We start from the raw sequence: 22,123 nt of genomic DNA, 5'->3' as shown, positions 1-22,123 counted from the left end.
CACCATTATTACCAAGAACAAGGGCAACCTTTGCAAGTAGTCTCTTTGCTCCCGTATCTGCACACATAAGTAACTGACAAAGTGCCTAAAAAATTCTACAGAACATCACTACAACAATATCACGCAGGTCTCACTGAATTCTGAAAACACCTGTGCAATCAAAGTGTCTGTACACAGGAGGAACTTTTTTGCTTTACAATTTTTTTTTTTTTTAACTGGCTGTATGCTTTCCCACCCCCTGTACTACCATTGCCTTAAATACAGCAAAAATCAGCTGAAGTTACTAAGCACCAAATCTGTCCTGTACTCCACTGCTATGATCCCCACTGAAATTAAGAATAAACAAGAATAACTAAGGGAAGGCTCTTTGTTTTGGAGTGTTCTTGAAGATTTTCTAGTCACAAATTTGTTACACATAATTATTCACTCTACAAATTATCACTAGGGTAAATTTCTGCGTGTTGTATTCTAACGGCTGTGACCAGATAAAAACATTTGGACACCCCAAGCATTCAGACCAACCACTTGTATAACTTGGAGCTCATGTTCTTCCATATATTGCCATAACTTACTTTTTCTCAAGTCCACACAGAGGAAGCCATGTCAAAAAATTAGCAAGGACAGTCATCATTTTCCAGAGGCCACAAAAATAATATTCAGAAGTAGCGACTGAACATTTCTGTTCTGAATCTTTGAAAAAAATGCACAGCATTTCTGCAAGTGATGAAATGCAATGTGTTTCTACTTCAGATGAAATGAGTTTTTAGACAAAATAGTGAAAATAGTGTATAATACATCAAAGTGATCTGTCTTAAATATATACTGTTGCAGCAGACAGAATCAAGGTGATACTGTTTCAACTTAATGCATTTTAGTTTCCAATACAGACTGAGAGGAAACAATGCATCTTCATCAGAAAATACATTCCTGACAGGAGTAATACACAGTAGATAAATATTTAACCTATTTGAAGAATTCATCTATCAAGTCCATCCAGCTTTATGCATCTAGCCCCTCTTGCTGTATCAATTACATTGATTCCCTGTTCTAGCATAGTCTGCAGAGGAAGAGACTAGGGATTTTGTTGAAATCAGATTTGGCTGTGCCATATTTCAAAATATTTTGTAAAAATACTCTTCATTAATAAAAAACTTCCAACACTGCTTTGAGGTACTGATGTCAGGAAACCGGATTCATAAAGCATGAACAATCCATTACAACAAAAAGATCAAATGATAGGAGTAAATATCATGTCAACTGAAATCAATGACAAATCTTGCATTAAACGGAGCAGAGCTGCAATTTTGTTCTGTTTCCAGAAAACACAAATGCATTACATCAGTTGAGATGCACTTCCCATCATGATGACTTGATTGCAGAGTCCCTTGGTAAATTACACTTGAGAAGGAATAAGCTACTGAAAACATCATTGACCTCTCCCCCAGAAGCTATGTATCTCTGCCTTGTGCATAAAACATTAAGAATTTTAGGAATCCAAAGAAATTAGAGCCATCATTAACAGAACGTCAATGCTACCGAGAGAACTAATAAAGATGCAACAACAACAAAAGCCCAACAAATCTTTAGAAGGTCAAAAGAAACAAGACATGCAATTGTCTTACTGGCTTTTCGGCTACAAAATTTGCCCCTACAAATATATTTTGACCTTACGACTAACTGCAATGAAATTTGACCAAGCAATACATGTATCAGATGAGTTCATGAAAACCAGCAGCTAGGAAGACCGCAGAGACATGAACGAGTGGCCGCCAGAAGAGAACAGATGTTCTGCCCACCTCATGAGATAGCAGAGGTTCCAGGCAGCACGAAGGCTAGACAGAAAGAAATGGGTGGAGGAAGCAAAGAGAAAAGAAAAAGCTGCAGGAAGATCCAGACTTCAGGTCTAATGTCCACTGAATTGCTTGGGGTTTAGAGGTTATTGGTCTTTGTCTAACTTAATTTGAATTGCTCTGTCACAGGTGCAGAGTTGAGCAGATTCCCAGTGCTTTAGCAGAAAAACCATGCACGCAAAAGTAGCTGAAAATATGAAGACATATAAAATAAGAGAGCAGCACTTTGGGTGGTACCCAAATTATGCATTGCTCCAAAAAAAGAAACCATTACGGCAGTAAGATGACAGCATTTGTATTACAGTGTTTTACCAAAATAATTCATAAATACATAGCTAATTTTTTTTACCATTATTACCGAACAAGTGTGGGATAGAATCAAACTGCCAAAAACTAAACAAATCAATCCCAAGCCTAAATTCAAAGGGTTCACTGGTATGTGTATCAGCTGATCAGTCAATAAAACTGAAGGACTAAACCTTCACAAGCAGATTTTGACAGCCAAACAATATAAAAGACACCAGTAAGTAAAGGACCACATATAACCTCCAGCAGTACAAGATAGGAAGTCACCGTTATCCATGCTTCTGCATGTAAATGACAGGTTGCTACTGAATAGCAACATAGGAAGGTATCAGTAACCATCACCTAGACTGAAGATACATTACTTTACAGTCACTGTATGATTTTAAACATGCTTATCTATTTCTCCTTATTTTCACCCTTTACTGATACTCCTCCCACAAAACAATAGTTATTTTGAAGTTCCAAGACTCTGATGTAGTTTCACAAAGATTTCCCAACTGATGCAAAGATGCAGGTTTGAGTTATGAAAACATCTACAAAAGCCATCCCATTACCGAACTGCAGTTCTCCCTCAGTATAGCTTAATACTTCACCCTTTAAGCAACAGCACTGACTGCAGCACAATCAGCTGTGGCCAGACTGTACCAGTAAATACATAGAAGGAGGAAACTATGTTCTGAAACTCAGAGCAAATTCGTATTAAGAGATGAAGTGAAACAGCTGCAAATTCCAATGCCCAAGATCAATAAATGAGGCAGAAAATGGTAAGTGCCCAGGAAACTATGAATTGCAAATACAGTCTAGAAGCATCTGAAGGTTATCTTCTCTTCCGTCTTCTCTTTCATCTTCCCCCTCTCCCCAGTCTTATTGATGCTGGTGAGGTAAACCTGTCTTTATTTTTCTTACCATTTCTCAATTAATATAATGCTATTTGCTAAAACAGTAATTCTTTCCTCACTGAAAATGTATCTTAGAAAAGTGGCAGCAGCAGAAGTAGGTCTAATCAAAACTAATCATTACCTCACTTCATGGTTTTAATACAAGCACATTTAAACTGGTTTCACTGTTGGCCCTGAAGAGAAGGATGGACCATTATGTTTTTCATTCAAAGCTCCTAGATCCCCAGTGTCTGGGAGCTGTTTACAGAAAAAGATAAACACAACAACAAATCAAGTCACAGGAAGCTATAGCAACAGTCTCCTTCAATTATTAAAACAATGTTGTCTGGCAGAGGGATCCCCAGATTAGAAGCCAGGTCCTGAAGTCTCATTGTGGCTCTGCCATTTTTCTACTTTGTAGCCACTCAACTAATTTGAAATGGTTTCCCCAACTGCTTGGAAAGATGACAGAGGTGTCCATGTTGTCTAAGTTTTAGACAATCACCTGGTTTAGAAAACTTCCAGGTTTGTTGTGAGAACTAGTCTGTGCTCACCCAGCACTTGTAGGAGGGTAGAGGAGGTGGGTATCATTATTTCGGGTTATCTCCAGTCATTGACATACACAAAACTAGAGAATATTCTTGTACTTCTGTCCAATCCCCCTTGCATTCTTCAGTAATATGCCAGTGGAAAGAGTCCATTACTGCCCCATAGTAGGAAAAAAAAATTATTTCATGCCTACAAAACTTTCATGCAACCACCACCGGCAGAAAAGCCCATAATACAACTAGCAATTCCACACTCTGTGGAAGGTCTTCACTATAGCACTATAGAATTAGAAAGATTCAGATTTTGCTAAGAAAAAAAAAAGAAGATACCGAGTAACACTTCCTATCATCAACATCATGCACATTCTGGGCTGGGTAAAGTACCAGATGAGTGAAGCAATAAAGTCCTGTGGGGAAGAGAAACAAACACCAAAACAAAAAACACTAGGCATGCATCTAGAGACCTTCATAAAGCTGACTTCCAAGATGGCAAAATCTATGTTACGTAAACCATGCTATTTCCCTTTCTCTGAAGGACATTTCCACCTCAAATAACACATTTTAAACATGCACTTCTGACTTATTTTCAGAAGTTTATGAACCCTTTAAGGCATGCATCTTCTCCCTTTTTAATCCTGGTCTGTTTTAATTGAGAGCAGCTCTTCAATCTAGATCACCATGGGGCCACATGAATGTGCCTGCACAAGGGAGGAATACACATGTATAGAAAAGAGCAGCCTTAAGGAGGAAGAACTAGGCCATTTCTTTAAACAGGAGGGTTAGTTTATGTGCACTTCAAGTGACCATGAAACTATGGCGTAACTGTATCAAGCACAGCCAAGCTGATCTAAGATGAGCTGCTGATGAAAGAGGTTATCCTCTCATCAGCTTCCAGCCACATGCTGACGTGGCTTGTTTTCCCATCAGCACTGGTGATCCTCTCACTCCACGGTGAACTTATTTAGGAAGTTAACCAGCAGAAAACTTACCCTACACCAGAGAGAATCAACAGGCACCTACCAACTATCTCAGCTCCCTGAAACAGCTTGCTTTGGAGTCAGACATGTTGCAGCATTAACAGACAGAAAGGGGAACAAAGCAAGTAGGTGTAACAGTTTATGTCCTCATTGCTCCTAACAGCCTCTTCCAACCTGCTTCTAGAGGTTACCAGCACATGAGCACACAACCCAACGTCACTTTTGCAGTTCTTCAGCAATCACAGCAGCCTACAGCTCAATATACTAGCAGACGATCACCTATGCATGTATCACAGGTTAGGAAGCCAGACAGTGTGCTTGAGCCTGTCTTCTGCTACCTCTGCTGAGCTGGTAGTGACTTCACACAGAGAAGCATAGGTTAGGTATCTCAGCTGCCACTAGTAGACCTGCCAGAGCTCATCTCTGAGAGGTCTAAAACCTACCAAAATTGTAAGAGTTTAAGCCAATATAGAAGTCCTTAGACAGCCTTTCAAATCAGTTTGGCACCTCAGTTTTAAGTTCCAAAGTGACTTCAGCACAGGACATTTCTATATTTAAACAAAGCTTAAGTCTTACTGATTTATGCTCTAGCAAAAGAATTTCAATATTCCAATATTGCTCAATATAACTGTGTAACTGTTCTCAAGTTCTCTTTTCAATTTTTTTTTTATATATATCTCTATATATATATATCTATATCTATCAGATTTCAACTTCCTTACCATTCCTCTCTTCAGCTCCATACATACCAAAAGACTTGTTGTCAAACAAGGAAAACAAAAACCTCCTTTTACAAGTGCTTGGGAAAAAGTGTTTCTTGGCACAGCAGAATGGCTAGTTGCTTTGATTCAAACACAAGTTGTTAAAACAAGATGTTGCAAAGTGCTAAGAGAGTAGTTCAACATATTTAAAAAAAAAAAAAGGCACACACAGATGAATGAACAAAAACAAACAAAAAATTAGCCTTGCAGTCAAATCAGAATGTAACAACAGCAACATCGTCAGTTAAACAAGAATCAAGGCTTGTCATGGACAGGTAAGAAGTCACCATAGGCAAAGTAACCAGCCACAGTGATGTTAGCTATACTCACAACATACCCATGGCTAGAGCCATCCAAGGCGTTTCATGTTAAGAGACAGAGAAGGGGCATGCACTCTACATGTAGCCAGATTTATGCTTTAATAAACTGTTAGAAAAAACATGAACAAGGTAGATAAGTTATTAAATTACAAATAAAGCTTTCAAAAAAAAGAAAGAAAAACACACAGGGTAGAACAGGAAAACTTTCAGAGTGACCGAGTAAAATAATGGTAAAAGGAATGGCCAGCTGGCATACACAAGTGATTGGCCAACTGCTATTTGACAATTCGTGAAGATAACATTAAGCTACAAAAAGTGAATAAATAAATTAAAAAGGTTATCTGTAAGTACATTTATAAAGTACATGAGATTCACCAAGCACCGTTTATGTTGTTACTAAAAAGAGGGAAAAAAAATTATAGTTAAGCAGAAAGAAAGCATTTGTGACACGAAAAAGAAAAATAACCTTCACACTTAAAAATGCCATAATCTTACATTTCAGTGAAATGTCATACTTCAGTGAAAAGTTTTCTTCAAAATTTGATGATTTGCTGGGAGATATTTACATATCAAGCCTTTCATCTACCCCAAAAGAAACCTCCCAGAGTTTATAAATAGCTTTCCCTATAAGGATGAACACTTTATTCTGCTGTAATCGCATTCCTTTGAGCAATAAAAATGTTAAACTTCTCTTACCATTCCAATCTTCTCCTTTTTCTATTTCTGATTTCCACCCCTTCAATAGTATTGCCATAGATGGACAAGCCTCCACCATTTTTCGTTAACATAAGATATGCGATATCACCACACACTCTTCATTCATCCTTGTCAACTGACAAAATTTGTGTCTTCTCATTCCCCCTAAGAACACTCATTTACGCATTTTAGCCACAACTTTTAAGAAGCCTTCCAAAGCAGCGAGTTGAGGAAACAAAGACAGACAAGCCAAATAATTGCACTGAGTCAGGCAGCAAGCCATGTCCTGCAATGGTCCCTTATTCACTGGGCACATCTTTCATTCAGGACTTTGTAGAACCTGTGGTTCATTCACTAGGAGAGAACTTGGTCTGCAGAAACAGGGTCTGCCCTAGTGCCACAACCAGTATAAAGATTCCTCTGCTGGTCCATACAGCTGTGTCCCTATACAAGTAAATAAAACAGCCCAGAGCCTCTTCTCTAGCCACAAAGTAAAAGGGCATGACAAAGCTTGTGTCCGCAAAGCTAAACTTTTCTCCTTACACAAGGTCAGAAGAGACAAGTACCATTCCCGCTGCCTTTTGGGAACAGTTCCCAACACACATACAGGCAGTTAGGCATCGGTCTAAACTGGACCAAGGAGCACACTAAAAATTAAGCAGAACTGACAGGGCTAGAGCTTGAGCCCACATTCTCTCTGTGCTTAGTTCAAAAGTATAAGCGCTGCATATAGCTCCAACGAAAGTCCAAAAAAGGTTTGAAAGAAACGGGCAATCTACAAGCACATTCCTACCCACAAACAGCCTATGAAAGCTCCTACAACATGCCAGATGATCCTGTTCTCTCTACCACTGCAAGAGCTAAGCCAGAAGCTGCAAGGGGAATGCACTGTTCTATAAACATTGGAGACTACAGGTGACCCATACTCTGACCTCTTGAAAGCACTTCTCAAAAGGACACCTCTAATCCCAAGACTCTCTTACATTCTTAATCATGAAGTGAAGGCCACAGAACTACATTTAAGACTCAAGATTCATGAAAAAGCAGCTTCTCAAAAGTAATTGTCTCAGGAGTCTTTACTGGTGAAAACTGAAGCCTGAAGAAGACAGGAACAGTGAGACACATCCACACTAAAGCGATTTGCTCACAAGCATGAGACACAGGAGCCTGGCAGGATGAAACCTGAGCATACTGGCTAAGGCAGTGCCTGTTTTGAGAACAGATGAATTCAGTTTCCTGTTACATCAAACAGTAACTTTCATCAGTCCTACGTCTGCTTAAAAAAAAAAGCAAGAAAAAAAAATCTCTACTGACATCATACTTAGCACTGGGCAGACAGTGGCAGATTAGGAAATACAATGAGTCACTGCAAATACAGAACACATAGCAAGAGTTTTCAAACCGCCATGCAAAATTTAGTCTTACCACAAAAAAAAAAAAAAAAAAAAAAAAAAGGAAACTAGAGCCAAAGTGAACTATATCAGAAGAAGAGTAACAGCAGCATAGTGCCTTCACACAACCAAAGCAGTTGGGGAAAATAAGGACATTGTAAAAAGGACAGGGCAAGACACAGGCCCACTGCAGGAAGAAACAAAATCAACACAATTCAGCAATCAAGAAGGAAACATCAGCTAAAATAAGCTGATGGGTGGACAAGGAGGAAATAATATTAAGCCAAAAATACAGATATGACTGAAAGAAAGAGAAAGCCATGCAAAGAAAGCACAGCCGACAGAGCTATGTTCCAAGAAAGAATTCTCTCTGGAGAAGTTGCCAAGGTATCTGTATATGCATGAAAGAAAACCAAAATATAAACACAAAAAACAGTGTAAGTGAAAGAATGAGTTATCATAAACTTAACTGCTATGTGTTAGGAGAAAAAAAAAATCATTAGTGAAATACTAAGACACATTAAAAAAAAAAAGTTAAGAATAAGTCAAAGAGCGTTAGAAGACAGGGTAGTAGCCTCACCCGGTTTGGAAGCAAATAAAATAAGACACTACAGAAGAAATACAACGAGGAAATAAAAATTAGGCAGTGAGGAAAACTACAAAATAAACAGGATGCACACGTAGTCATCATAATTCACACTAAGCATCTTACTCTCTGAACCAGCAGAACACCCAATGTTGCAGAAATGCTACTAAAATATCTAGGGCAAAGAAAGTGGCATCTTCCTTGTCAATTAGGAAATTTCCCCACAGGGTGAAGCAATGTAAACAGTATTATTGAGGTGAACATGGCAATACTTGTCAGCAGCTAGAAATATCTGCTATTTTGGGTACGTATGGATCAGAAGGATTAGAGATGCGAGGTTTCTGTACAAAGTTGTTGGAACTTCAGATGCTAAAGTCTTCTTTCCTTTAGTAACTATTTGTGGCTTGACATTAGGGGATTTCTTTTTGATGCAAGTGGAAGGACAAGAGGAAGGAAGAATGTTGGAATTATTAGCAGCTGAATAAACTTTGTTAAGAGAAGTACAGCTCAGCTGCACAGGGGTTTGTTGATAATGCAGAAACAAGGAATCAGATCAGTAAGTGCTAATGAAAGCATTAAATCTTCACAGTTTCCAGACAGAAGGTGGATTAACTGATCTCAGATCCTGACAATCTCTTCTTTGGGTCCTAACATCAAAGATGGTGAGATTACTATTGCTGCTTCTATGTTGAGGTTTTTTATTATTTTTTTAATTAGAAACCTCTAAAACAAGTATGAGCTCTCTAAAGGCAGTGAGTAACAGCCAAAAGCCTTCTCTTTTGGTATCCTTTAGCCAGAACTACTTTGGAAAGCCTTCAAGTGATACAGAGACCCCACTTCTAGCCCTACTGAGCCATAAGATTTGGCATCTCTTAATGATGTAACATTTTATGGTTAAAAATCTCACTCACCTAGACTAAAACTTGTTATCAATGTATTTTTCAAAAGACTAAGAAATTTGGAAACACAGTATTTTTTCTTCTTAAAGCCACCTGGAAGGAGCTGGGAATTAAGAAAGCTTCCTGTGGTGATAAATCACTGGGAAGAAGATATATAAAAAGAACTCTGAAATAAAGGAGCTCCTTGTAAATATGTAACTTATACACTTTTTTGAACTAATTCATACTCTTGCCAAGTTTTTTTTGTCCTAAGAATATAATTAGCATACTTCTAAGTTGAAATAAAGCATTCTCAGTGTGCAGTAACAGTAAAGATGAATTCATCAATTTACCATAAAAAATTTAGAACTTGTTAGCCAGATTGTCCTTCTCCCCTGCAAAAACAAACACATCATGAGCATTTTGGAATGTTCACTTGTTAATGAAGTCATGATTGCAAGTCTGTTACCTGCCTTTTGAACAGTCTCATTTGAGTGTGCAACACATCAATATGTTGTCTGGCATAGCAGAAGCCAAAGTCTTCTACAAACATCAGCCAGGCTTGCTCCTCCCACACTAATTATGACAGCTTGACAAGAAGTGATGATGAAATCAACAGAAATATGCTGCTTTCTCACAAGCTTTTAAAAAGGGGACAAGGCGAGGTAAGGGAAACCCACCTCCCAGGATTAAAATCATGTTTCCTCACCTTGAAACAAATTAGAAAGACACAATAGCATCATTTAATAGAAGAGGTCAAAGCTGAGGCTTGGTTCAACACAGTTACCACGTTCAACCACATCAACTTGTCACATCCCACACGGTAAGGGAGGCCGAGCTATGAGAGCCTTCAGATGGCAAAGGAACAAAGTACTGCAAGGAGCTGTCAATCAGTAGGTGGCACTCTTCAAACTCGGACAGGGCGAAGCCAAGTACCAGCACAAGTGAGGACACATCACATAGCAAAGTCTGGATCTTTAGCAGAAATATCAACAAGAAATATTGAACAATTTTAACCATAACTGACACCTACGGGGAATGCAACAGCTTCATTTCAATAACATATACAGCAATCCTTGTACATAATCTCTGAAGTTTCTAAGAATTATAATTTTTGAGTGCTATAAATATTTTGGATGAACACTACTGTATACTAGTGTACTAAAATGAGTATCTTAAGAAATTATCCATTACATCCACAGAATACTTTGAGTGCAGCCTTGTAGCTAATTATGTAGATGTACGCCAAACTCGTTATGTTAAAAAAAAATAATTATCAGTCACAAAACATAGCGTAATTATTTAGGTTTTGCCACAGCTATTCTTCAAAGCTGTGAAGTAAATTTGTTACAATAAATTGAATAGATTTGGAACAATATATGAATTGTTATTTCTGTGATATTTAGTGGTGAAGATGTCGCCCACACACCAAAAGATTCAATTGTTTTTAGGGTTGAAATCAATACAAGATATAACAAAAATGAAAACATTTCTCCATAAAACAGGTGTCAAATTTTCCATTCCTGCAAATATTGTTTCTTCATTTAACAATTACAGACTTTTTTTGTATTTTAAATACAGATTGAAATCAATACACGTTACTGCTCATTTGATAAAACAGCAAAGGAAGAGCAGATTTAGTAACAAAGTTCGAGTACAGGTACTTGTAATTGAAACAGCCAGCAGAGGGAGTATAAAAACAAAACTAAAAAAAACAGACCCCTTTTTCTTTTTATATATGTTGGGTTTTTTTTTTTTTTACTTATGATCTTAGATTTCTTTTAAAATATGATAATAAGGCCCAAAGAGCAAAAACTAGAATATTGTAAAAAGCATTGAATTCTAAAGTATTAAACATAATGACTTGAAACTAAAATACTTTTTAAAGTAGTATTAAAAAAATTAGCTCACATTAGCCTCAAATTGAAATACAATTTTAATCACAGACAAGGTTAACATCGACCAACAAGCTGTATAAGCCATTTCCAAATTACAAATACACACACACACACACAGAGACTCTCATTCTTATTTTCCGAATCTAAAACTAAGTTCACGATTTGAGAACATTGAGAGAATGTTAGGTATAATCTATTTGTATTAGAACACAGCACAAAATCTTAAAACTGAACAAAAGGTACTGTTGTACAGATCTCTACTTAAAAGCAAGTAAGCCAAGTATGTGCCCTGGATCATTAGTGGAAATGAGCGTTTGTTTACATGACTCTTTCAAAATCAAGTCACTAAGTCAAGTCATGCATATGCTGAAATAAAAACTCATCTTTACACTTTCAGGTTTTCACCATGTCCAGCTGATGAGTACGGCTTAAACACAAGCAAAAGGAAGGACACAAACGGGGTGACTGGAGCCACCAGCCTTGTGTTAGAATCTTAAATGAGCTGCCATCCTCCTCGCACAAGTGACAGAAAGAAACCATCTCCCAACTCACCTACACTATCCCACCGTGCATAATCACACCTTCCACAGCCCATTTTACACAAGTAGCAAGTTTACTGAGTTAAGAGCGAAGGCATTACCTCCTTTCTCAACGCATATGAGTGCTAGGTACCCCCAAGCCATCAGGCAAACACTGGCAGCAGAGCTGAGGAGTCAAAGGGACAGAGGATTAGTTATTTCAAATGTAAACTGCATGCTTTATAGACAACCATTTGTAAAAATACCTGACTCGGACAAAAAAGCTCTCCGCTGTTAACTGCTTGTGCCCGCATGGTTTCCATTCCCTTTCCGTGCTATTCCTTGCTGTCTGCCCTATGTATTGCTCCGTTATGCCTCTAAATAGAATGCCAGTGCTTCAGACCAGGATACATGGTGTTCCTATATATTAATGCAAAATATAGTATTATGAAACACCAGTCCTGACAGGAGCCACTGAATGACATCACTTATCATCATAACTATACACCGCTCTAGTGACAATTTTGCTTTCAATTAATGCGGAGCCAGAATCCCTGGGGTGAAAACCAGAGACAATTCCGTTTTCTACATCAGCATATAAATTGTAAGGATGATTTAATTGTAAAACCAAACCCTGTCCACCTTTACACATGGGATTCATTGTTGAAGATCAGCATTTGGCTTACAAAACCTTGATTGCAAGTAATGAATACACAGACCAGGAAAAAAAAAAAAAGTCAAGCCAAGATTAACTTTCCCATTAGCGCAGGTAACAGGAATACTTTTAATTTTATTTAAACCTTAATTGCTATTTTCTTCCACAACTACAGATCTTACTACATCTACTCTTTCTTAGAGTACTACTCAGTCGGAAAGTCTTAGCATCTGGCACATGAAAGTGCAGGATAAACTTGCTGCATCACAAAAAAAAAAAAAAAAAGAAAAAAAAAGTGCTAGATAAAAGGTAACTCTGTATAAAATATCAATATAATACCCTGACAAGCAGAAAGCCCCCATACTGTGAAATACTCATACCTGTGAGTAGACTCACGGGACACAGATGAAATATGCTACACATGTGCAGCTTGAGAGACCTTGAGTGTAAGAAGGAACGTGGGATGCTCCCCTGAAGGCAAGACATTTCACTGAAACCTGGAATACCTGGCAGCTTGCAGTACCCTAAATATGGCAGAACTCCACTGGAGAATTGATCCAGGATGTTAAGCTACTAAGTTTCTCAAAACACTATGTTATGCAACAAGTTACAGATTTTAAACAGTTAAGAAAAACAACACGTACCACACAAAATTCATAGAAGCTTCTGCAGTCCAGTCCAGTGCTTTATTAGGGATCTTAAAAACAAAAATAGCCAGATATGGCACAGAGTATTGCAGAACCTAAAGTTTTAAGAATATCAAGAACCTTCTAACAAAATCCTGACTGGAGAGCATGCAAGTCGAAAGAGCTCGAAAGAGAAAGAAGAAAAAATCTCTAGCGATTTCATTGTTTTCTAGTCTTGAGGATTCTGTTAAGTCACTTTTAAATCTCCCTTCCAAAAGAGCTCATCTCAGTTCTCTTCCCTCCAGAACTCCTGTTTCCCTGTAAAAGTATTTAGACTTTTCTGTCTTTAAAATCAGTGTATACATGCATACACGTATGATTTAGAACCTGAAACGCAATTCAGGAAACAAAACCTATGAGATACAGCACATAATCTTCATTGTTCTACATTATCTTGTCCGCTTCAAAACAGCAATAGCCTTCCGGCTGCACCGTAACCAGGACTGTGCACAGTACTCCAAACAGTTGAACAAGTGCTTTTTGCAGTAGCTGCACTAGAACTGAATAGTTTCTTGTTTGACTTCCCTCCACTCCTTTTTTCAGCCTGGTTTCCTAAGGAAATCAGACTTATGCAATCACTGGGGGAGGGAGGGAAGCATACGCATATGTATATATGCACGCACGTGGATGTCCGTCCGTCTGACCTCACTAATACCTTTTGAGCCCATTGGCCAGTTTCAATCACGTTCAAAAGAAGAGCAGAGATATCAGACATTTAGGTTCTTGAAAGTTTCATGAGAGCAGGCTGCAGAGCACAGAAAAGCGTCTCCACAGAGAGAAAGGCTGCATGTCTTCTTAGACGTCAGTAAACTCACAGGGGAAAGAACCATTCCGCTCCTTTCCTGCCTGCAGGAAAATCTTCAGTCAGAGGTCACAATCAGTCAAAGACGACGAGGTTTCTTGTGTTCAAATGTTCATCAAATAACTTAAGTTTAATTCACCACTCCTTTTAAAATGGAGTTTTGAACAGAGCTGTTTTCTGTGTCATTTTCTTGGTCTAGTATAGGAGAGAATTGCCCTACATGACACACATTCCCTGACTCGGTCCCTTGCTCCCAAGACCGCTTATTTTAAAACATTAGTTGTACCATATGCATGACAGCATTCTACCCCTCTCAAACGCAGAGAAAACAAAAACTGGAAGAGCTTAGTATTCCCTCCAGGCCACAAAACTAAACAAGTATGTGGCTCTGTAACATAATTAACTATTGAATAAAGTTTCAAAAAGACAATGCAGCAAATACATAGTCATCCTTATTCACCTCTACCATAGAGCAGAACCAAGTATTACCACACTTGCAGGCTATCGTGCTAAAGACAGCTGTAAGGCAATAAGACAAATAATGAGGTTTCAGCTGACATCTCTATAGTTCTTCTCACATTCCCCCAAAATACATACACGGGTGAACGACGTACTATTCACCTGTATCCAAAAAGCCACCTAATAAAAGTATGCTAACGGATTAAAATGCAAGTTCAGGGACACTTTAAGGCATAAATCTATGATTTAAGAAGTTGTCACAGAAAGAATTAAAGAAAAACCCCAAAACAAAAGAACAAATAACCACAGCCGACTGAAGTCACCCTAAGCATCAAAACACTAGGCGAGCAAAAAAAAAGTTTCTGATAAAAAAAGGATGTATTTCAGCTCACACATGCTCCGCTTGGAAATTCCTTAATCCCGCGACCAAGCCGAACCCCAGCACGTTCCCGGCGGGGCGCCAGAGCTGAGGGATGGCTGCCGGCCGGGCACGGCCAGCCCGACCCCCGGCGCTTTCAGCCCCGAGCCCCGGCGGCTCCGGGGACAACGCAGCCCCCGGGTGGGGGGGGGGGGGGGGCACCCCCCGCCCCACCCGGCGGGGCGCGATGTATCAGTGAAACGCCTCGGAGAGGGGAGAGCGGCAGGCTCGGGGCGAGACCCCCAAGGGGGAGCCGGGCTGCGTCCCCACGAACGGCGAGTTTCTGCCGTGAGACCCGCCCCCCCCCCCTCCCCTTGTCACGACCCGCCTCAGCGGCCCGGGCCAGCCAGCGGCCCCCGCTACCGCCGGGCGGGGAGGGCACCCGCCGAGCCCCGCACCGAGAGGCCGAGCGGCTGCTCTCGCCCCACTCCCGCCTCCCCCCACGGGGCGAGGGCGGCCCCGCGCCCGCGTTCGGGCTCGGTGGGAGCCGGCGAGGGCTCGCCGCGGAGCGCCTCAGCGTCCCCTTCATTCCGCCCGCCAGCCCCCCGCAGCAAGGAGCACATGTTTCCTCTCCGGCTTCTCGCCCGCCTTGCAACGAGCCACGGCCAGGGGAAGGAGGCACCCGGCGCCCCAGCCAGATCAGAAACACGGACTCTGCACGCCCGCGGCAGATCTGAGGGGGGATGCCGAAAGAAGCGATACGTTTCACCCATCCTCCGCCGCCGCTTTTCTGTCAACTGCCGGTACCGTAACGCTTCCTTATTGCTACTTCAAGTAAGTAGGGGGGGAAGTCTCCATCCCCCTACATATCATTCCCGTGCAAATTGAGCATGCACCAAGTAAGAAGGCTGACACGTATATAGGCAGAGTTGTCTGATCCCGAAATGATGCTGAAATCCCCGAGGCGCTAACAGCCAGCTCCCACAAAGAGCACTCAGCTACATTGAGCATCCCCTTTGTCCGTGCATCCTCAATACACACCCGGCCGCTCCTCCATGCGTCCACGCGCGCCCCACGTATGCGGCCCCTTTGTGTCTTCGCCTCCCACCCCCCGCACAAAGAAATGCCCTTTCCTCAAGGCATGCACCCAGCCTCGGACACAGCCCCCGAGACACGCGCGACCCGCCGCCGGGCACAGCGCTCCGGTACCTACTTGTGTTCAAGAAACAGTCCGTAAACCTCCTAAAGCAGCTTGCAGAATTAGATCCATCTTCCATGTCTGGCCCTAGGAGCAGGGGAGACGAGAAGGAGAAGAAGGCGCCTCTCTGCCGCTGCTGCTGCTGCCGCCTAGGAGTCCTGCTCCCGCCGGGGCCGTCGCCTCCTCGGATCCCGTCGCCGCGGGCTGCTGCTGCTGCTGCTGCTGCAGCACCGAGGGAATTGCTGGACCACGGGCGAGAGGCGGCTGGGGAGAGGAGCCGGGAGTGGTGCTGCCGGGGGCCGCCGGCTGCGGAACGGAGCAGCAAGCCCTGGATGGAGGAAGAACAGAAGAGTCTCCTCCTGCCGCTGCCGCCTGGATGGGCGATCAAGTGAGCTGCTGCTGCTGCCGCTGCTCCGCCAACATCTCTTCCTCCTCCTCCTCCTCCTCCTGCCGCTCTCGCTGCCTCTCCTCCTCCTTCCCTCCCTTGGAGACTCGTGAGGTTAAAGGAAGACGAGGAGGGGAAACGAGGAGGCGGCGGCAAGAAGTAAAAAGAAGATGGAGAAGCGGAGGAAAAGGAGGGGACTGGAGCGAGGAAAGGAGCCGCTGCCGCTCTGGGGACGATGCTGGCGGAGGCGGCGGAGGAGGCTGTCCCTGCAGCGCGGCTCCTGCTGCTGCTGGTGGCGGTTGTTAGGAGGAGAGAGAGGGAGCTGCAGGCAGCCGAGCCGCCTCCAGGAGCGGGGGGAGGAGGAGGAGACCCGCCGCTGCCTCCACCTCCGCCGCTCTGGCCATGGGAGTGGAGCGGGAGGCTGCCGGAGCCGGGCTTTTCCCCGGGTGCTGCAGCCAGGGGGGCCGAGGGGCGGGATAAGATCAGCTTCTCCGGGTTGGACATGCTTCCGCTCTTCCCTCCCTTTCGCGGCAGTTTAAGGCAGGACGTCTAGGAGAGATACCAGAGGGAAGCGAAAGGGGAAGCCGAAAACGGACGGACCCCAACCAGGGACAGCCGCCGCGGGGTCCCGCGTTCCCTCCGGCAGCCCCCGGGCAGTATTTCCTCCGCACCCCGGCTCCCCGCCCTCACCAAGTCCTCACATTTCCGTTCCCCCTTTAGGCCGGAGGGGACGGGGCGCTACCGGCGCCGAGCGGCTCCGATCCCCTTTTAAAGTCCGCTTTTCCTCATGCTCCCACCTCGCCTTCAAAGCAAAAAAACGGCAACGATCGGCATTTTCTCCGAGCGAGGCCAATACTGCCCCGTACGTGCCCGCTCGTCTGCGAAGAGGCAGACAGAATCACCGCAGTGCCGCTTCCCGCTCCAGCCCCGGCCGCCAGAGAACGCCCACTGGCGGAGCCAGCGCTTCCCAGGCCGCCTCCCTTCCTCTCGTTACCGGGCGCGCACGCAGGAGCCGCGGCACCGCGCTTACCTAAAGGGAACGCAGGGAGAGACGCCAGAACAAGATCCTCCCTATGCGGCCTCCTTGTTTTAAACAGATATTTCCAGCCACCGACATCAAAAGGCACACGCCCTGCGGCGCCCGGGATGAAGATGCCAGGGAGCTGCCCCTCCGTTTCTGTGGGGCATCGCCCCCCCCCCCCTTCCCATACGGAGGTGCACGGCCCCTCCCACACGCGTTTGCTTCAGCCCCCCCTCTGTCCCGTGCGTGTGTGTGTGTGTGTCCCCGCAGCCTCTACTTGGCACGCTTGCAGCCGCCTACCCCTCAGCCCCAGCCCTCTAAGCCGTCGGGCTCCCCGAGGGGCGACCGCAGACCCTGGCCTCAGGTGCGGCGCGGCTCCGGGGCCGCCACCGGCCTTGCTCCACAGGCGCAGCCGCCGCCCCCGCTCACCAGCGGAGCCCGTCGCGCCGGCCAGCCGCCACGCCGAGCCCCGCGGCGGGGTCTCCGGGCAGGCGGGGTCCCGTCCCGCGGTCCCCGGCCGGCCGCGCTCCCCTCGAAGGCGCGTCCCGCCACCGCCGCCGGCCCCCTCGGCCGACGCCCCGCCACCCCGCCCCGCCAGCCCGGCCGCAGCCCGGCCGTCCCGGCGCCTCAGCGGGCCGCGCTACGGCGTCCCTCAGCGGGGCAGCCGCCGGGGGAACGCCCGGCCAAGGGAAGCCCGAGGGCGGGCTCGGAACGGAGCGGGGCCGAGGGCTGCGCTAGAAGCCCCCGCCCCACGGATTTCGTTTTCGCCCCGAACTCGCTCTGCCCTGGGCGCCAGCCGCCGCCGAGAGGCGGGCGGGGAGGTCTGAGTCCACCGGATTTTACCTGCGGCAGCGGCGGGGATGGGGGGGCCGCGGACCGGCATCGCCGGCCCGCCGCGGGGCTCCCCTCAGGCCGGCCGGGGCGCTTCCTTCGGGCCGGGCGGGACGCGGCCGCCGGGGAAGCCGTTGCCCCCGCGCCGCCTGTCAGCTTAACGGAACCCCAGGGCGGCGGGCAGCCCGCCGCCGCCCTCCCCTCCCGGGACAGCCTCTTCCCTCGCCTCGCAGCACCGTCGGCGCCGGTAACCGGCGAGGATCGTTCGTGACCCGGGCGGCTCGTAGAGCCCGCGGCGCCCCTGCCCTCGCCCTGAGGCGGCGGCGCTCACCGGGGCGGGGGCCGCCCTGCCCTGCCCTGGCCCGGCGGGCAGCCGGCGGGCAGCGGGGCTCCCCCCGCCCTCAGCGGGGACGGCCGAGGCTCAGAGCTCACCGCCCGAGCGCCGGGCCGGCAGTTCCCTCGGGGCAGCCTCGGCGCCAGCCGCCGGCGCGGGGGGGGGGGGGGGGGGGGGGGAACCCTCCGGGGCTGCTCTGCGGGGCCGCTCTGCGGGGCCGGCCCCCGCCGCAAGTGCCAACCCCGCCTCGGGAGGACGCCCCGGCCGAGGCTTCTTCCCCCCGAACACCTGGACGGGGCGGAGGTAACGGCGCTCCTCAGGTGGACGGCCGCTTCCCCCGGCGCTCCCGCCCGCCAAGCGGGCGGAGAAGGGGCCGCCGCGGCGGTGCCCGCCCGCCCGGGACCGTCGCCGTACCCCCGGCGGCCGATTTGGTTGCGGTGCGGCGGGGGCCGGCTCCTCGGCAAAGGCGGCGGCGGCGGAGGGCAGGGCGGGCGCTGGCCGGCTCCGGGGGGGCGGGGGGCAGGCAGGGCGGAAAGCGGCGCGGGTACCCGCGGAGAAGACGTTTCTTTTGCCGTTGCCGGCCCGGCGCCCGAGCGGCGGGCGATTCGGTTTCCCTCCTCTACCTTGCCGGGAGATCAAACCTCTGCCTCGTCCGCCGTGACTCCAGCTGCGGCGTTAAGAGCGGGTCTGCGATGCGGGGTGCCTGCGGGAATCCTCATCCAACTACCGCGATCTTCCTATTTCCGTTCAAAATTAGGCTATTTCTTTCGAATTTCGACTCCTGCTTTGCAAACAATGTAAACCCGCGCTTTTGGCTTTTACTTCAAATCGTTCGAGTATTTTACACGTATCATTTCAGGACTTCTAATGCTAGACTAGACACTAACTCCTGTCAAAGTTAGAGTCTTTATGCATCACTTCATCTGGAAGGCTGCAAAATAAGATGTTCCTCTGAAAATAGTAACGCTTTCAAATTAACGTGTGTTTTCAGCCGGCTGAATGTTCTGTAACAATGAGAAACAATCCACAGAGTCTGCAAAAGGTTTAAAATGCCAAAACAGATTAAAGACTCTCATTAAACAAACAAAAAAGCCGTAAAGCAAAACAAAAAACTCAGGGAGGGCAGGCTTTACTGAACTGTTTTCAGCTGCATCTGGTTCTTAAAACCTGCTGTTGCCTAAAGATCCTGAACTAAAATACAGAAAACTGCATCTGCTTTTGTGATCCATTTTCTCTAGGTGTATTTGACTGTATCAAAACAGTTTAATAACTTCTATTTCATTTGTCTATTTGTGTGAGATGCTTTCATTTCCTGAAGTCCAATCGTTACCTAGTTTACATACAGAGCTTTTCTCTCATAACTGCTGCAGGATGACTAGAGATCCAGCAAATATTTAAATTCTCTGAGAGAAAGCTTAGCTAATGGAAACAAAACTTTAGTGTATTGTGTTTTGTTGTTGCAGCCTATTTGTTTAGCAGTTAGCAACTTCTTATTAGAAAATCTCTTATACTAAAATGTTTAAATTGAAAGAGATAATCTGACTGAAATGACTGACAAAAATCAAGAGCTATTTTCCTGAAAAAAATGAAAGTTGCTCCTTTAGACAGATTAGTCCCAAATTGTTCTGTCAATATCGAGAGTAAATTACTGAAACTTTACATCGTCAATTTATAATTGTAGAAAACTTGTTTGATTATGCTAATCTATGCTAAATTCCTCAATTGCTGTTCATCCAAACTACAGTTGTTCAAATATCACTGCCTGAAACTGGATATCTGTGTATTTATACAAGGAATGTGAATTGTGCATGTGTAAATATGTGTGTGTATATTCAACAAACCAGGCAAGATACATTTTGATTTGTAAGAAATCATCAGATATTCTAGGCAAGCAGCTTTCAGCTTAAGGGTTATTTACAAACTGTTCATTTGATTATTATTCATTAGCCACTGGCAATTCATACCTGATTGATCACCTGCTTCTTGGCTGGGCAAGCAAAAGCAATCACAGAAGAAAAGTTAGATGACAGTGAAAATTAATTTTCAAGCTCTGTACACATATATTTGTAAAATATACTTATTTGTGGACAAGTCAAATACACTTGGTGGCCATCTCAATACCTGGGCATAAATTAGTGATGAATCACATTTGCTCATTCCCCAATGTATCTGTCAATGTGGGTTTTCATTGCTCAGTCAGCATGACACTTTCCATTGCCACAGAGCGACGTGTCACTGATGCCACTGTGATACTAACCATAGATCCACGTTGTTTACCGGAAAAGTCTCACCCACTCCAACAGGAATTTTTGATGTGAAACAGTGAGGTTTGCTACAGCATCCCAAAAAAGGATTTTAAGAACTCTGAAACACAAAGAAATGCAAATTAAAATACTCTGATGCATCCACTTGCATCAGGTGCAAGGGTTCTGGTATGAATGCGCTGTGTCAGTGCAACAACGAGCAAAAGTCTTTGGTTGTATTTGCACGGGTAAATGTGATTTCATCACAGTTCAGGAGTCAGGGTGCCCACTGAAGCCATCAGGAAGTCTAGCGTGCGTCATGCTTACAGGAACAGGCCTGGTTTGAAAGCAGCAAATAAGCCATTATTTGGCAATAATTTGGCAATATTAATCAAAATACTCAAAGGAAAACACGGTGAGAGAAAAAGTAAAATCAAGTTGTAACAACGGTTGTTTGGTATTAAATACAGCTTCGAACCAAACACTTGTTCTTTCCCAATTCTGTCTGCTACATTTTAAGAATGACAGTGACTCATCTTTTATCTCATCCCACTCTTTTGCCTGGTAAATCCTCTTATCTCACTCATCATTCTTATATCCTAAGAGTCCCCTCTATGATGTATGATCAATTCCTTGGGAAAAAAAAAAAAAAAAAAAAAAGGAATAAGACAGATTATGGGGAAAGGGAGTTTAGAAAAGTGTGGGATGACGGCAATAGAGGAGCTGACAGAACCAACCACCCAAATGTGGGTGAGGCAGGAGCAGCCACAATGAAATACAAAGGCGGCAACCTGCTGGAAAGGTGGGGCAGGGGGGAACGAAAGGATAAATGCAGCTCAAACCCAAGCTCTAGAGCGAGTAAATACAGCCCCAAATTAAATCCTTTATGGAAAAGTCCTGTGCAAGTTAATAAAAATAATTGCCTTTTTTTTCCTAGGGATTTTCTGCTAAATGATCTTACAGAATATAGTAATTATTACCCAGCTACTGAATTGCTATCACAAATTAGAAACCTACAGAAAAGACATTGTTTCCTCAAGCTTTATTCTATAAACTTTTAGAGTAATTTATAGAGAACCCTATTTCATAAGGGATTCTTTTTACAAAGGATTATTCTCAAACACGTACACATGCAAGGAGTAAATTTGTTTAAAAGGTGTGTATCAGGCATTGTCTTTGATTCCCACAAATACTCATACGAGCCACCTCGTTTCCACAAGAATATTAACTGCGAGTGTTGATAACATGCAAACAAGTGCTAGCAGCCATCTTGACAGTGTTTTAGGGAATTACCTAGTCCAGATGCAGAAGAAATACTGCAAGATCCAAAATGAACTGCAATTTGTTCAGCAAATCAAAACAACATTTTTTTTTAAGAAGTCCAGGTCTGTTCGGAGATAACTGACATACCAGAAAAAAAAAAAAAAAAATATATTGTTTGCTTTCAGTAGTTTGTTCAGCTCTGCTTATGTCACTTCATTTTCTGGTCTGCAGGGTGACAGCTGAAAGGTTATGTGGCTGGAACTATAAATAATGAAAGTTTC

At 44.6% G+C, this 22,123-nt stretch overlaps 1 protein-coding gene across 3 annotated transcripts in view; it reads right to left on the bottom strand.

The window, feature by feature from the left end:
* The window catches only part of PDE10A (phosphodiesterase 10A), a 197,091-nt gene extending 179,021 nt beyond the window's left edge, over positions 1–18,070 (bottom strand). For 2 of the 3 annotated variants that reach the window (XM_030021936.2, XM_030021937.2), the window contains exon 1: positions 15,781–17,063. In XM_030021936.2, coding sequence (XP_029877796.1) covers positions 15,781–16,654 — 874 coding nt within the window. In that variant the 5' untranslated portion in view covers positions 16,655–17,063. Of the gene's footprint in view, positions 1–15,780; positions 17,064–18,014 lie in introns of those variants that run through there. The other variant, XM_030021938.2, reaches the window with a different exon arrangement.
* Between the last annotated feature and the right edge of the window lie 4,053 nt (positions 18,071–22,123).

Source organism: Aquila chrysaetos, chromosome 8 (assembly GCF_900496995.4).
Source record: "Aquila chrysaetos chrysaetos chromosome 8, bAquChr1.4, whole genome shotgun sequence".
NCBI classification, from domain to species: domain Eukaryota; kingdom Metazoa; phylum Chordata; class Aves; order Accipitriformes; family Accipitridae; genus Aquila; species Aquila chrysaetos.
The sequence above is the reverse complement of the archived record's forward strand: the minus strand, read 5'-3'. Positions and strand labels throughout refer to the sequence as shown.